This window comes from Dendrobates tinctorius, unplaced genomic scaffold, assembly GCF_039654945.1.
Source record: "Dendrobates tinctorius isolate UK_male_01 unplaced genomic scaffold, ASM3965494v1 ptg000084l, whole genome shotgun sequence".
Lineage (NCBI taxonomy): Eukaryota > Metazoa > Chordata > Amphibia > Anura > Dendrobatidae > Dendrobates > Dendrobates tinctorius.
This window is the reverse complement of record NW_027361752.1, coordinates 51,198,607-51,215,801: the sequence shown is the minus strand read 5'-3', so window position 1 is coordinate 51,215,801 and position 17,195 is coordinate 51,198,607. Positions and strand designations below refer to the sequence as shown.

Sequence of the window (17,195 nt, the reverse complement as noted above, 5' to 3'; positions counted from 1 at the left end):
TAAAATGAACGCTAAAAATGGCCGCCGGCGCGGAGAAGAAGGGCGTGACAACATGGGTGGTCCTAAGAAAAGACTGCAAACTGTCCTGGGCCTCCCCTGCCTGAACTTCTATGCAACTGCAACATGGCCCACCCCCGAGGGGTTCGTATACTGGCATGGTATGGAGGAGTGGGAAGAAGACGCCGCCCCCAGAAGGAGGAGCGAGAGCCAGTGGCGGGAAAAGAGTCTAGACAGGAAGAAGGAGAGAACGCCATGATGGAAGGAGAGAGGAGGCCTGAAGAGCGAAGGGGGGTTAAGCTGAACCTCCCCGACGCAATGGCTGAAGGCTCCGATCTGGCTTCCTATCTGGACTGTCAACAGCTGGAGGATGAGATTACCAGGCTGACTCACGAACTGCGGCTGAAGCAGGAGGCGCTCTGGATGAAGAAATGGCAGCACGCCCGGGAGGAGCCACCATCAGCGGTACCCTAGTCACTGGTACCCGCCACTGCTGCACCGGATCTCCTCCAGGCAAACCCTGTGGAGCTTGCGGCCACTGCCATACAACCGGTAGCACCTGTCACCGGCGCCCCGCTGTCACCATCGCTGGGAGAGGACTGCCAGGAGGAGTTGTCTGAAGGCCTGGGAGCCGAAGTGGAGGAAGAATTAGAGCTCCCACCTGGACCTGCCGCTGCCGCGCAGGTCCTGCCGGAGACCCCCGCGGACCCGGAGCCACCATCTGCTCCACCGCTGACATCCGGACAGACTACCCCTGTGGATACCCCTGCAGCTACCCACCGTCTCAAGCCTGCACCGGAGCCGGAACACTGCCAGGAGGCCCCAGGTACGTCTGCTGTCCCTGCACCTGGGAAGGCCCTGGGGTGTACGCCTGTGGCAGCGTAAGGACAGGTTGTGCTGGACCTTGTTTGGGACCGGGACTCTGATCCCTGGGGGGGGGGGGAACGCCTGAACCCCTAGTGGTAGTGTCCCTGTCCACCGTGAGTAGTGGTAGGCCCCGGGAAGAAGAAAATGAGACATGGGCTCGTTGTCAGAAGACCATCCGCCAGCTGGCAGCGGAACAGAGAGAGAGAGAGAACAGAGGAGACTGGCTGTGCTAGGCCCAGATCTGGACCGGAAAGAGAGGGTCTGTAAAGGTCACTTTGGTCCCCGGGACATGGCAGGATGGGGACAGGTACTGAATGTGAACCAAGAACGGGGGTTCGGTTTCATCGCCGACCCCAAACGGATCTCCGACCTTTTCTTTAACCGGCGGGATTTGGAGTCACACCTGAGGAAGGGACACCCTGCTAGAGATCTGCAGCCGGGGGAATATGTATCCTTCACCCGGCATGAGGGGTTAAGAGATTGGTACGCCATGAATTATCGCCGCATCCCTGAGGATTTTATTGCAGCCTATAAGAAGGAGAAGGCGTATGTACCCCAAGCAGGAATGCCTCCTACGGTAGTGGTTGCACCTACCAACACCAGACAGGCTATATCTACCTCCGTCATCCACCCCTTGGTACAGGTAGCTACACCCGCTGTACCCCAGGCAGCAATTGCACCAGCTGCCACCACCTCGTCCTATGTGAACCAGTCAGCAGGAAGAGGATGCCCTGAAGTGCTCCCCTGGAAGCAGCCAAGGAAACCAGCTTCCACCGCCCCAGGAGGGGACCACCAACATTAAAGGAAATACCAAAAACTAACTCTGTGACCCAGGTGGCTATTTGCACCATTGTGCTTTAAAGTTATTTTTGTTTATTCATCATGTTTTTCCAGTTTTGTTGCCCAGTTTTATTGGCAGCGTTTTCCTTACTGAACTGTGGAGATCATGGACACTGAATGATCCAGAACTTTAATGTATATAGTTGCACCGCCTTAGGTGCCCTCTCTTGGTTTTACATAGTCCTTTTTGGAATAAGAATTACCTCATCGTGGAGCGACACTACAAGAGATCCCGGCTGGGAGCGGTGTCCAGCACTTACAAGAATTATTGAAGTTTTGATGTGAAGTATTTTATAATGTGCCTTATGAAAGTATTAATAGAGAATAGCTTTTATATAGAATCTAGTTAATAGCAATGACTAATAGGAATGTTTTAATAAAGTGATGAAGGATTTGAATAAAGATAAAGATTTGAAAATGCAGGAGACGAACCAGGAATCAACGGTTGTCACTTAAGGTTAATAAAAGAAAGTAGAAAATGTGAAAGAGGAATGATAACACTTGAAAGTGGTAGTGTGCTTACTGCTAATAGCACTTTGAATTAGGAATCGTAATAAGATATAGATAGGTAGCTAAAATGTTTGTAACGTTCAAGACTCAGTGCCTCCCACATTGGGATGTTTAGATAAGAACTGTTTATTAGCATTATAAAAATTTTGCATGTTACTGTATTTGTCAATCTTTGTTTTCCTGCAGCCCGTGGACGTGCTGTGTTTAACGGGGGTTATGTGGCGCCCCGGAGGGTTCAGTCACCACAGAGGTGCTGCACCTCCTCCTGAGGTGTGGTGCCCCACCATTCAGGTAAGGTGGAGACACCTGACCACACTCCAACACCTGCATCCCACACAACATAGTAGTGTAGCAAAGCACCCTTTGGTGGCTCCCTGCTTGGAACACAAAGCGTGCTGGGAGGCGAGTGGAGTTTAGTTTGCACTAAAAGAGCAGGAAGAGGATAGGATTTAGTTAGTTAGTCACAGGAGACTGACGAGGTCAGTCTGTGAAAGGAGATCCCCTGAGTGGGAGGGAGGAAGGAAGTGCTGCAGCCGACCTCAGTGATCTGGGTCTGGTGGCACAAGAAAGGAACATAAAGAGAAAGCCTGACTCTCCATAAGAAGGAAAGGATTAGTACGGAACGTGAGGAGAAGAGAACTAAAGATTAGGGTTAGAGGAGAACCCTTCCCAAGTTCTAAGCGCAAGGCCGGGGTCCGGTCCCCGAGGTTGTATGGATACTAATGGTCCTGCAGCGGACACCAGAGGAATAGAAGTAGTGACCACTTTATTCCCACACAAGACTTGGGGGCACAACAGCAACATGTGTGAGCCGGGACTAGGTAGAAGGAGTCCCCGAAGTAGGCTACAGCTGTCTGCCGTACAAGAAGAGTTCATAGGAACATCTGACAGGAGGAACTCCAGTGTAACTCAGTACTGTGAGTACTTCATTCAAAAGCGCTAAGAAGGAGACGTTCAGACAAGGTACATATGTTGGCGGAGTGTTGGAAAGGAGTGTGTCATGGTCACGAGTGTCTGGACGCAGATGTTTCCGCAAGGCGAACCCATAACACACGTGACCCTGGATACAGCGCCTCCAGTGGGGCAAATTTAAATAATAAAACGTGCAGATGGATACACCGCCTCCACCTGGCGAATTTAGGTATTACACGTTAATATAAATTCTGGAAACCCCGCCTCCAGTACAGCGAATTTAAATAAGGGGGACCTGGGAAACATTAACAATGATGGGCCCTGCGATAGGGAATAGGGAAGTGGAGACCTCCTGAGCTCCCCTGAGCCAGTGTCCCTGCACTCCTAACGTTCCCTATGCCGGTTCCGCACCGGGCGCCGCACGCGTACCTCAAAGCCCTTGCTCGCCCTGACCCTAAACCCTCACTAGGGAATTGGTCGGTGCGGAAACTAATCCCACCACTGCACTAACAACACACATGAGGGAAAGAGACAATACAGGGGGACACCACTTAGCTTTATGCTCTGTGCTTATGCTCCTGCAACAGAGCCCTCCACCTGGGTGCGTCTTCTCCTCCACCCGGATCCATCACCATAACAGGATCCTTCACCATAACAGGGTCCTTCACCATAACAGGGTCCTTCACCATAGTGCAGCCTTGGAGCAGAGTCCACCACCAGTTGCTGCTGCTTAGAACCAGAGTCCCAAAGATGAGTTCAGCTTCTGCCACGAAGGCAAGCATGTTTGAGTCCAGCTCAGCAGCCAAGTCCCACATGGTGTGTGCCACTCTCCATAGTCGCCACTCCACCAGTCCATGCAGACACTTCCTGCCGACACCATCACTGCGACCCCACCACGCCATGCCAGCCCTTCGTCCAGACACCATAGCTGACACACGTCCCCCCTGGCTAAGCTGCGCAGGACTCCTCCTCAGCTCCATCCCTCCACCAGGCTCTCACCAACTCAGAACAATGAATGAATGAATATCACCCGCCGTGATTACACACCCTGAGACTCATTTATAGAGCCCCACACCTGATTAATAATTATGTGCACATTAAACCTAAAGTGCGATACCACTAACCACCACCGGGGACAGTCAAGTCACTTGGCACTTGCCAAAGTAAAAAAAGTTCACCCTGTGCAATTTAAAACTGTCAGATCAAATTCAGATCATGACAGTACCCCCTCCTTAATGAGGGGCCTCTGGACCCTCAAGACCACCCCTCATTAGGGAAACACCTACAGCGGGGACGCCCAGATCCTGAGTTCACCCCACCACTACCTGACACTTCAGGTTTATGACAAACGCACCGCTGGTATTGGCAATATATGTTCATTTTGGAGGCACCACTCGTCTCCACAGCGCCGACCTGGGGAACGAGTTTATGTATGGGTATGTTTGCTATGAGCTGATCAGACTCCACAACACACTTCCACAAGATGTTTTTTGGTGGCCACCATACATGCTCGTTCACACACAGGTCCGGACCTGAACGTTTATTGCACACATTCGTTTGTCATATTTTGGTGAACTCATTCTGGACTCGACAACAGAGGCGTCCCCCTGCTGTCACCACACTCACACCCCCGCTATTCACCAAGGGACACCACTCTCCAACCCTTTCACCATGAGGTCTCCGCCTCTCAGGGTTGGTTAATAGCGAGGGGTAAGATTTGTCCCTACTCCCCCGCAGCACACCTGCCGCTCACACCTGGAAGAGAAGGGCACCGGAATATGGAGGAAATATACACTCGCTGGTCGCCTACCTCCAAATGACCAGGAGGGGGCGGCTTCTTCGGTGGTATTGAAGATTTGGCGTAAACCCCGTGGACTATCACACCAGTCTGCTCACCACAGGGACGTACCCCTTCACCTCGAGGAATACCAGGCAGCTCCGTGGGCACCAACTCCTCCCACCTGCCTGGGTACCTCCGCGTGCATGAGCAAGTCCCGCTCCCCAGCAGCGACACTAGGGGGCTACAATGCCAGAGCCGCAATTTTGATTTTCTGGTTGAGCCAGAGGAAAGGCCCCAGACCCTGATAATTGCTGCCGCAGCTGCTTCAACACCATGCAGCTCCTCACTCACCTCAGTGAAGCCCAGCAGCAATTGCTCACAGGTCTCCACATGGCCAAAGGCCCCAGACCCTGATACTTGCTCACAGGTCTCCACATGGCCAAAAGCTCACCAGAAAAAAGGTAAGGCTGGTGATAATGTCACGGTCAACGTGTGTCTGGACGCAGATGATACCGCAAGGCGAACCCATAACACACGTGACCCTGGATACAGCGCCTCCAGTGGGGCGAGTTTAAATAATAAAACGTGCAGATGGATACACCGCCTCCACCTGGCGAATTTAGGTATTACACGTTAATATAAATTCTGGAAACCCCGCCTCCAGTACGGCGAATTTAAATAATAAGGGGGACCTGGGAAACATTAACAATGGTGGGCCCTGCGATAGGGAATAGGGAAGTGGAGACCTCCTGAGCTCCCCTGAGCCAGTGTCCCTGCACTCCTAACGTTCCCTATGCCGATTCCGCACCGGGCGCCGCACGCGTACCTCAAAGCCCTTGCTCGCCCTGACCCTAAACCCTCACTAGGGAATTGGTCGGTGTGGAAACTAATCCCACCACTGCACTAACAACACACATGAGGGAAAGAGACAATACAGGGGGACACCACTTAGCTTTATGCTCTGTGCTTATGCTCCTGCAACAGAGCCCTCCACCTGGGTGCGTCTTCTCCTCCACCCGGATCCATCACCATAACAGGATCCTTCACCATAACAGGGTCCTTCACCATAACAGGGTCCTTCACCATAGTGCAGCCTTGGAGCAGAGTCCACCACCAGTTGCTGCTGCTTAGAACCAGAGTCCCAAAGATGAGTTCAGCTTCTGCCACGAAGGCAAGCATGCTTGAGTCCAGCTCAGCAGCCAAGTCCCACATGGTGAGTGCCACTATCCATAGTCGCCACTCCACCAGTCCATGCAGACACTTCCTGCCGACACCATCACTGCGACCCCACCACGCCATGCCAGCCCTTCGTCCAGACACCATAGCTGACACACGTCCCCCCTGGCTAAGCTGCGCAGGACTCCTCCTCAGCTCCATCCCTCCACCAGGCTCTCACCAACTCAAAACAATGAATGAATGAATATCACCTGCCGTGATTACACACCCTGAGACTCATTTATAGAGCCCCACACCTGATTAATAATTATGTGCACATTAAACCTAAAGTGCGATACCACTAACCACCACCGGGGACAGTCAAGTCACTTGGCACTTGCCAAAGTAAAAAAAGTTCACCCTGTGCAATTTAAAACTGTCAGATCAAATTCAGATCATGACAGAGTGCTTCATCTTGCCTGGAAGTTGGCTGAGCTCCTGACCCGGCACGGATGCGGGCACCTGTACCACAACAGACTGTGAGTAAAGCTTTGGAACTACATGCCCTGGTGTCCTCCACTTATTCCTGCGCCAGCCTGCCCGACACCGCTACATCCCTCCTGCGCCCGACACTACACCATCTAAGTGTCACTTCACCTACACTGCCCTGGGACTACAGCCCTGCCTGTGGAGGGCTATAACATCATTGCTGCACTACACCATCTGTCCCAGAGGATCTGCCTGCAGCGTCGGCTTAACATTTGCCGAACACCACAGGTGGCGTCACAAATCACTTATAAACTTTCACCACCATAAGCACACTGACACAACCCCTTTTGAAATGGAGCCCCAGGGCCACGGCCGGGTCACTGCTGCCGTGACAACTCCCGTTGAGAAGATCAACCGGCCCGGTACCGAGTACCCCACGGCCCTGGTATATGATATTTGTCTATTACCAGATGCTGGTACATAATGTTCCCATTATCACTTGCACAGAGATGTTCATCCCCCTCTGAGATGTAGATATTGGGTTAAATGGGATTATTAAGCAGAGGAAACACATTATGCAGAATATTTGGCCTTTATTAGCTCATAAATATTGAGTTTTGACATTTTTATTAGACCGGTATATACTGTAGTTAAGTGATCGTCAGATGGAGAACGTTCTGCTCTGGGCACATATGATCTATGGAACCATAAATACAGATATCTGCCATTACATTCAGGTCAAACATCAATAACATCATTTGTTTCTCTCTGTTACAGTACATGAACAATAGAAATATAAAATCTAGTGCAGGTACTCAAGGTGTTATACACAGGTTATTACACTCATAAAGATTATATTATTATATCACTATACAGAAATGACGACACGGTGTCTGATCACGGCCCACTTCTGTCCACAGACTGGAAATGCTGGACCGTCATTCATCTTCTTCTGAGACGTAGTGGTTCTAGAGCAAGGTTCCCCAACTCCAGTCCTCAAGGCCCACCAACAATTGCATCACCTGTGCAATACAAAGGAAATCCTGAAAACATGATCTGCTGGTGGGCCTTGAGGACTGGAGTTGGGGAACCCTGTTCTAGAGCGATGGAATACACTTGGCTTGACACTTTGCATTCCAGAACAATGGATTTCCAGGGTCACAGACCCATGTGGACAATGGTAAAGTCAAAGACCCCTAAGACTACAGAAGCCCCAGTATAATATCTCTTGTCACTTTACGGGGCTCTCCTGGAATACAAAGAAAACGTCGTTCTGAATTAAATTACTTCATTAATTGCATTTTGTTTAGGGAGGTAATCACTAATAGAACATTAAAAATGTCACTGGAGATAGGACAGGTGCCTGTGAGCATGTGCTGTAGGAAGCTCCGCTGCTGTGACCCGGAAATAGCTGTATGTGGAATAGATTACCTTCCGGTCACAGCGGTGGACTTTCTTACTGCACGTGCTCACAGGTACCTGTCTCTTTAAGGGTAGAGAAGGGCTGAACAAGGTCAGTGTCAGTTCTATGCCCTTAAAGGGACAGGTGCCTGTGAGCATGTGCAGGAGGAAACTCCGCTGCTGTGACCCAGAAATAGCTGTATGTGGAATAGATTACCTCCAGGTCACAGCAGTGGACTTTCTTACTGCACGTGCTCACAGGTACCTGTCTCTTTAAGGGTAGAGAAGGGCTGAACAAGGTCAGTGTCAGTTCTGTGCCCTTAAAGGGACAGGTGCCTGTGAGCATGTGCAGGAGGAAACTCCGCTGCTGTGACTCAGAAATAGCTGTATGTGGAATAGATTACCTTCCGGTCACAGCGGTGGACTTTCTTACTGCACGTGCTCACAGGTACCTGTCTTTTTAAGGGTAGAGAAGGGCTGAACAAGGTCAGTGTCAGTTCTATGCCCTTAAAGGGACAGGTGCCTGTGAGCATGTGCAGGAGCTGTGACCTGGAAATAGCTGGACAGTATGTGGTAATGGATATCTCCAGGTCACAGCAGCAGACTTTCTTACTGCACATGCTCGCAGGCACCTGTCACTTTAAGGGTATAGAACTGTTGGACAAGGTCAATCTCAGTTCTAGAAGAAAGTAAGAAAATGTCTTGAGCACATAGGGGCATCATCCGACTAAAAACAAATGAATAAACAGGTTAATAGAAACTACTAACCTGAAGTTGTTGTGCTGAGTGCATAACTGATAAATCCGCCTGAACAAAAATGGAAGCTGCAGCCATTGGATATTTCCTAAAATCAATTTGCAGTGAATCAATGGAAAAAAAGTCATCTACTGAATTGCCTCTGCTGTCCGGTGGTGTAGATGGTCAGAAGTTGGGAAGGATGCAAAATAGTCTTGGAGTAGTAGTTCCACATACACAGTAAGCACTAATAGTTGGTGAGAACGTGATTTGGAAGCATGGTGGTAGCAGGTGTCTGAGGACAGGAGCAGGTGACTTACTGAAGGCAATTTTTTAGGGGCATGGGATACTTGACTTGATGCTGCACAGATCGAGGGAGGGATACACCTAGCATCATCCCCAACTTGGGACTATCTGCACCACTAGACGGCAGCTCCAAACCTGTGGATCGCTTATTACATTGATTCACTGCCAGATCTAGGACATGATTGAACTGACATTTTGTTTTCTAGAACATCGGATTTCATGAGACATGGATTTCGTGGTCCTAGATCAATGGCCATTGCAACGCTGGGTGCATCCACATAATGACATGGTTTTAGAGGAATGACACCACTGACACTAGGTATTCCAGAAAAAAAATAGATCTCAAGGCAGACCCACATTTGAGGTTCTAGATTCTACAACAATGGTGAAGTGCCAGAAAGGACTTGTTTTTTTTTCTAAAAGAAGGTCTAATAAACCCTTGGTGTCATAGAAAAATGATTGCTAATAAACCACCATAGGTAACCCTATATAATGACTTATTTGTTCTAGAGGACTGGTTACCTGAGCCTTGGTATTCAAGGAATAAAATGTCTGTGGGCACACAGATACATGGAGTCTTAAAGCAATGGGAGAGTTGAAAGTATTTGGGTTGTTTTTTTATGAACGGCATACAGACCCTTGGGGACTCTAGAATAACAGTACAGTGCCAAAACAATTACCATTAACACACTGGGTGTCCCAGTATAGTAACTATTGGTACTAGATCACAATTTCAGGGAAAAACCCACCTGGCGTCCTAGAACAATGGTACATTGAACAATGATACATCAGGTGCTTTGGTGTAATAAAATGTTAGTTCTAGAAGAAGGGCACGCTGATACTTGGCTTCCTACAATATTGGCAAAGTGATAGAAAAATGATCACTGACACTTGATCAATGATCTGGATTCAGTTCCAGATAACGGAGACTGACACGTGGTATTCTAGAACCTACTGCAGGTTCTCAGTGTCTGGTACATATGCCCAGTGTATACAAACCTTGTAGTTCAAGAATAATGGTACAATGACACAATGGGTATTTATATGATACATTATTTCCAGAAAAATGGCACAGTGAGATCTATTTGGAAAAATCACACATTGACATTGGGGACCTGGAAAAATGACACAATGACCACAGAAGACCTGAAACTCAGAGTCACATTGATGCCCTGGAATTTTAGAGCAATGGCACAATGACTGTAAAGGTTGGCGTTGAACTCTCACCTATTCGCGCAAAACTGTATATAGCAGTGAGGTTAGTTTCATAGTTCCATAGGTTTAAGGTTTAAAGAAAAGGTTTAAATCCATCGAGTTCAATTTACCTAACATGTTGATCCAGAGGAAGGCAAAAGCACCATGAGGCAGATGGTATTTGCCCCATTTTAGGGGAAAAATCCTGTCTCAAATTCATAGGGAAGAAGGGAAACATGATCACCTGAAACAATGATTTAAAGACCTCGGGAAACTTTGACTGGTTACACACTCACAATGGCAGAAACAAAGATACATTGGACATATCCTAGGAACACTGTCAGCCTAGAATCTGGAATGACACTGGGAGATCTAGAACAGTAACATGCTGACAATGAGAAGTAAGGAACAAAGTCACACTTGCACTGGATGAACTAGATCAATGACATATGACACTAGGAAACCTGGAACAATGACACTCTGACACTGGGAAACCTGGAACAATGACACACTGACTCTGGGAAATCTAGAACAATGACACACTGACACTGGGAAACCTGGAACAATGACACACTGACACAGGGAAACCTGGAACAATGAGACTCTGGCACTGGGAAATCTGGAACAATGACACACTGACTCTGGGAAGCCTGGTACAATTACACACTGACACTGGGAAATCTGGAAAATGACACACTAACACTGGGAAACCTGGAACAATGATGCACTGACTCTAGGAAACCTGGAATAATGATACACTGACACTGGGAAACCTGGAACAATGACACACTGACACTGGGAAACCTGGAACAATGACACACTGATAACAAGAAACCTGGAACAATGACACACTGACACTGGGAAGCCTGGTACAATTACACACTGACACTGGGAAATCTGGAAAATGGCACACTAACACTGGGAAACCTGGAACAATGATACACTGACACTAGGAAACCTGGAATAATGATACACTGACAATGAGAAATCTGGAACAATGACACACTGATAACGAGAAACCTGGAACAATGACACACTGACACTGGGAAACCTGGAACAATGATACACTGACACTGGGAAGCCTGGAACAATGATACACTGACACTGGGAAACCTGGAACAATGACACACTGACACTGGGAAACCTGGAACAATGATACACTGACACTGGGAAACCTGGAACAATGATACACTGACACTGGGAAACCTGGAACAATGACACATTGACACTGGGAAACCTGGAACAATGACACACTGATAACGAGAAACATGGAACAATGACACACTGACACTGGGAAACCTGGAACAATGATACACTGACACTGGGAAACCTGAAACAATGACACACTGACACTGGGAAACCTGGAACAATGGCACACTGACACTGGGAAACCTGGAACAATTACACTGACAATGGGAAACCTGGAACAATGACACACTGACGCTGGGAAGCCTGGAACAATGATACACTGACACTGGGAAACCTGGAACAATGACACACTGACACTGGGAAACCTGGAACAATTACACTGACAATGAGAAACCTGGAACAATGACACACTGATGCTGGGAAGCCTGGAACAATGATACACTGACACTGGGAAACCAGGAACAATGACACACTGACACTGGGAGACCTGGAATAATGACACACTGACACTGGGAAAGCCGGAACCATAACACATTGACACTGGGAAACCTAGAACAATGATACACTGAAACTGGGAGACCAGGAACAATGATACACTGAGACCTGACAAAATTTAACAGGGACATGCTGACAATGACAACACATATACTGGATGACCTGGAGCAATGACACACTGACAGTGGAGGACCTGGAACACTAACAACAGGAGACCTGAGACCTGGAACAATGACATATGGGAACAGGGAGACCAGGAATAATGTCACATTGGCAGAGGAGGACATGGAACAATGACATGCTGGATCTGGGAGATTTGTAAGAATGACGCACTGATACTGGGAGATCTGGAACAAGGACCAAGCAGGACCTGGAACACTTACATGCTAACACTAGGAAACCTGGAACAATATCACACAGACATTTGCAGTCAAAGAACAATGACACTGAAAAACTTTACAAAAAATGCAAACTGAAATGGAGTGGCATGGATATTTAGGGGTTGTAGACCAATGGCACACTGACAGTAAGGTTCAAGAACAGAGTCCTAGTTCTAGAGTTACAGACACTTGGGTTGCCAGAACAATAGTACACTCAAGGGCAGTGTTACAGAATAAAGTCCCAATAAAACCAAACTTCTAGAACACAAGTTCTCCAGATCTGTGGCAAAGGATACTTGAGTCAGCGTTCTATTATACATCAACTCCAATATGTTTTTATAATCACCTCCTAATTATTATGTAAGAAATTATTTCTAAATTTAATCCATTACTTTTTTTTTAACCTTTTTGTTGTTTTTGCAGTATTCTCTCAAATATATTTTTTTAAATACTCGTCTAAAATGCCTGTTACGATGTGTCCGAGATTTACTTATTTTTTCGCAATAGCCGCTTGTTACTATTGCTGTTTTTATTTTATAGTCACAAAGCAAAGCCACAGATTTGATCTTTTTTGGGGCATTTGTTTTTTAGCCCCTTATGTGCGGCATCTCCATCTCTACACGTGATCCCCGGTCTGGTCCATCACGGTAAATTGATGCCCAAAATGTGTTCTATGTAAGAAAATGCAGCTTGATGGAAGAGTCTGGCGAGGCGCACATATGTTCATCACGCAGTGTGTATATCACACGTGAGTCACGTGCCTTATTGTTTTCAGATGATTATCAGTCCATTCCTGTACAGGAACCTGCAAGCAAAAAAGAAATAAAATATAGTAATAAAAGTTGTAATAAGGCTTGATTTTCTTTAGTATGCAGAAACTTTCACTTTTTATATCAGCATTTTGTTCTCCAGAGCTGTTCTTCCTGCATGTACAGTTGTATATGGAGGGCCGTCTTTGGTCACTTTATTGAAAGGGCATTACTAGAGAACAACATTTGAGACAACCCCTTTAAGTTAGCGCTGACTCTCTCCCTATTCCTTAATTTTTCTGTTGCTCATTTGTCTGCAGAAAAAAATGGTACTCAAAGAAAAAGTAATTAGGTAAGAACGCCCACATGACAGCCCACGTGTGCCCTTGGAGCAAGCAATGTAAACTCACTATTTAGGACCGGGAAAATCACAGCCATCGTGCTGGGTTATGGATTTTTTTCCCTTAGGAGGAAACTTAACATTTTGTTTTTCATGCAAAAAGCCTGATTTTAGGATCAGCGGCAGTGACTTCATATCAGAGGACTTGGAAGCTGTCGCTGTTTATTTTGGAGCCGAGGATGGAAGGAGTTCTCCCAGAATGTGCAGAATTATTTTTACATCCTTTTGGCATATACTGTCATTGTTCTGTTCATGAAACTCTTCCTACCATGATTGCAGACGAGAAGAACAGCAGGAAGGGAACATTGGGATATGGAGGAAGTCAAAGGCTGTCACATAAGGATAGAAATTATTATTATTATTATTATCTTCTATCGCTATCTATCTATTTATCATCTATCTATAATCTATCTATCTATTATCTATATTTATCTATCTATCTATTATCTATCTATTATATAAAGCTCAAGTGTGTGTATGTGTGTATGTCCGGGATAGGCATCCGCACCGTCGAAGCTACAGCCATAAAATTTGGCACAGTCACACGTCTGGACCCCGAAAGCGTCCTAGGCTATGCTGTGAGGCGAAATTTTAACCCTGCGCGTTCCAATTCACCAAACAATTTTGCCCCTATCTACATAATGGGGAAAAAGTGTGTGTGTATCAAGCCCCGCCCCTCATTATGATGTCACAATGGTTGCCATGGCGACGCTGATTCATCATAGGTTGCAATGGTGACGGTTATGTCATAACGGTTGCCATGGTGATGATGATGTCATAATGGGTATATGGGCATGGGACTATGGGATGGAGGATGTGTGACGGGTATATGGGCACTGGACTATGGGATGCAGGATATGTATGACGGGTATATGGGCATGGGACTATGGGATGGAGGATGTGTGATGGGTATATGATACAGGAAAGATGTATATCTTTGTACCATGTTAGCCAGTAGATAGAAAAATATTCAGAATTGAGAGTCCTCAGTGGTTGATACCTTTTAATGGCTAACTGAAAAGATGGTAACACATTGCAAGCTTTCGAGACTACTCAGGTGTCTTCTTCAGGCATAGACTAATACAAAATCTGAAGAGTCACATATTTATGCACAATACAACACGGAAAAAATGCAATAGATAAGACAAGTGACGTGAAGCAGAACTATCAATATGGGAGAGGGAGAAACATAAATATTGGACCAGTTCATAGATAAGGAGTCCGGATGTTTTATAGTCCTCTGATTGGGGTCTCCTAATGTGTTGTGATGCCTCCACAAGGTCTTGAAAGCAAATTCCTTAATTGATGTAAAAAGACATAAATCCATGCAACACATTCATTCCAGCACTGAGAGTGTCAAAGGTCATCATAAATTTATGTATAAATTATGTATAAATTTATGTATAAAATTTATGACAACCTTTGACACTCTCTTTTCTATGATAAGTCGCAAGTCACGACTATTGGCTGGAGACCCACTACATTGCAAAACGAACTGAATCATAATATAGGTCACAGTGAGGCTATTTTTTTGTTTGTATTATCTATTATCTGTTATCTATTTATTATCTATCTAGTGTAAGGTAGCAATTGTCATTCGGGTAGGGGATACTCGCTTGGCAGCCAAATAATCAGATCGGGTTTTCCATAAAACAATAACGGTCCATACGGTTTATTCAGGCACCATAAACCATGACCAGCAACAGAAAGTTCATATAAAACAGCATAGCGTCCATGACCAAGCTCTCCTCTGTTAACCCTGTAGTCATACAGGTTATGCAATGTTCAATACGCAGGCTTTCTAGCCTCCCTGTTATCTCACCCCGTCAGGGTTGCCTCATGGTTGCTTCACCACGCTGCATACGTTCATTCCCTCTCCCTGGGAACTGTCAGATACTTGCAGCCATTAAACACAGCGTCCACGTGCTGTCAGGAAAGCAGCCTCATCTTCCAGATGAGACCTTCCAAAAAGGACCAAGCGGGTCCAAGCATTCACTCATGTGACCTACCCTGGCCACCTTATATGGTCCATAGCCACGCCCACCGGATCATATGGCTATGACCTCATCACAGGTCCTTCAATCATTCACACACATATACGTTACTATGGCATTCTAGATACCCGCCTCTAGGTGGGTTTGTAGGTAGCTAGTGCTGCCCGTCTCACCAGCTACCTGGAAAGCTTTCCCTGACACAGCGTATCGAAAGCTCAGCAGTACCTCTGCTGATCAACACACATTCAAGCTTCCATCCCAAGGCCACCTACCTTGGGATACATAACAATCTTTCAGCACCCTGCCACTCATCCTCTCTCCTGGGACACCCACACAGCACCCCCTAACGGACACAGTGGTCACTACACCACACTAGTATCATCTATCTATTTATTTATCTATTATCTATCTATCTATCCATCTATCCATCTCCATTCTCCATCTATCTTGGATGGCGGAAGGTTGCAGCATTTTTCTCTTTGGCTGGCATATCCTTACCTGAGAGCTCCAGGCTGTTGAGGTAGATATGTTATCAGAGCAAGCTGTGTTGATACCATGAATGGAGCCAAAACCTGTAGAAGATACAGGATACATTTTAGCAAAAGTTAATAGGGTAAAAGTTTCTAGAAATATTTCAAAAGACTAAATAATATTAACCACCCCTGCCTGTATTGTACCATCAATTTAGTTGTTAGACTCTAGACCTGGATCACCTGGCACTGCCGACTGTGGAGTATGGGGGAAGTGGTAGAAAGGCGTAATAAGGTGATAGTGGTGACTGACTAGCATTTTATGGAGATCGTGGGCCCAGAACCCTCAAAAGCATTAACAGAATCTGTAAAGTCCTGGTCAGATTTGAACCCAGAACCTTATAACACAATGACCATCATGCCTACTTACTTTGCCTTACTGGTACAGGGTCTGGTGTGTAGGCAAAGTTCTTTTCTCCCAGACTGCCGCTATCCATGTTCCTCAGATTGTTTCCGTTCTCGGGGGTTTTCCTAGTAAAGAGGAAAGTAGTTATTCTACCAAGGTGTAGACTTCCCTGGAACCTTCCATTTAGCACACGGCTCATCTTGACGTGACATTCTGGGTAACACACATGTTCACCACCAGAACATTCTGCATAAAACATACAGTTGAAACCAGACATTTCCATACACTATATAAAAAGACACATATTCATGTTTTTCTCAATATCTGACATGAAATCAGAATAAACCTTTCCCGTTTTGGGTCAATTAGGATTACCATAATCATTAATATTTGCCAAATGCCAGAATAATGAGAGAGAAGAATTTTTAAGGAATAGTTATTACTTACTGCAAAGTCAAAAGTTTACATACATTTCATTAGTATAAACTGGTATCCAAGGGGTAACGTGGAGAGTGACTTGTCAAGCATGCCAAGATGAGGAACTTACCCTTGGATACTGGTCAGATAACTCTCACACTCCCAATCCAGATCTAACACTTTGCACTGATGAGGGGCAGTACCCAGAAACACAGTGTCTGCAAATTGAGATTCTGGTTTTGGCTTTTATCCTGAGTCATGTGACAAGGCTCGTTAAAGGGTCCACATAGGTGGCACTAGCGTTCTAGTCCTCTTCCTCTCTGAAGGGACAATTTGCATTAGTATAAACTGAATATCTTGGGTCAAACGTTTGGGATCTCCTTCCACAAGCTTCTTAAAATAGTTGGTCAGAATTTGGGCCCATTCCTCTTGACAAAACTGGTGTAACTGATCCAGGTTTGTAGGTCGCATTGCTCGCACCTGCCATTTTAGCTTTGCCCATAAATTTTCAATAGGATTGAGATCAGGGCTGTATGATGGCCGCTCCAA

The 17,195-nt window shown here is 46.4% G+C and overlaps 1 protein-coding gene across 1 annotated transcript in view; it reads right to left on the bottom strand.

Annotated features, from left to right (window-relative positions):
* Positions 1-7,123: 7,123 nt before the first annotated feature.
* The window catches only part of IGSF5 (immunoglobulin superfamily member 5), a 54,356-nt gene continuing 44,284 nt past the window's right edge, over positions 7,124-17,195 (bottom strand). Inside the window, exons 7-9 of the mRNA XM_073584695.1 lie at positions 16,254-16,354; positions 15,852-15,925; positions 7,124-13,015 (exon numbers count right to left, since the gene is read on the bottom strand). Of these exons, the coding sequence (XP_073440796.1) occupies positions 12,953-13,015; positions 15,852-15,925; positions 16,254-16,354 (238 nt within the window). The 3' untranslated portion in view covers positions 7,124-12,952. The remainder of the gene's footprint in view (positions 13,016-15,851; positions 15,926-16,253; positions 16,355-17,195) is intronic.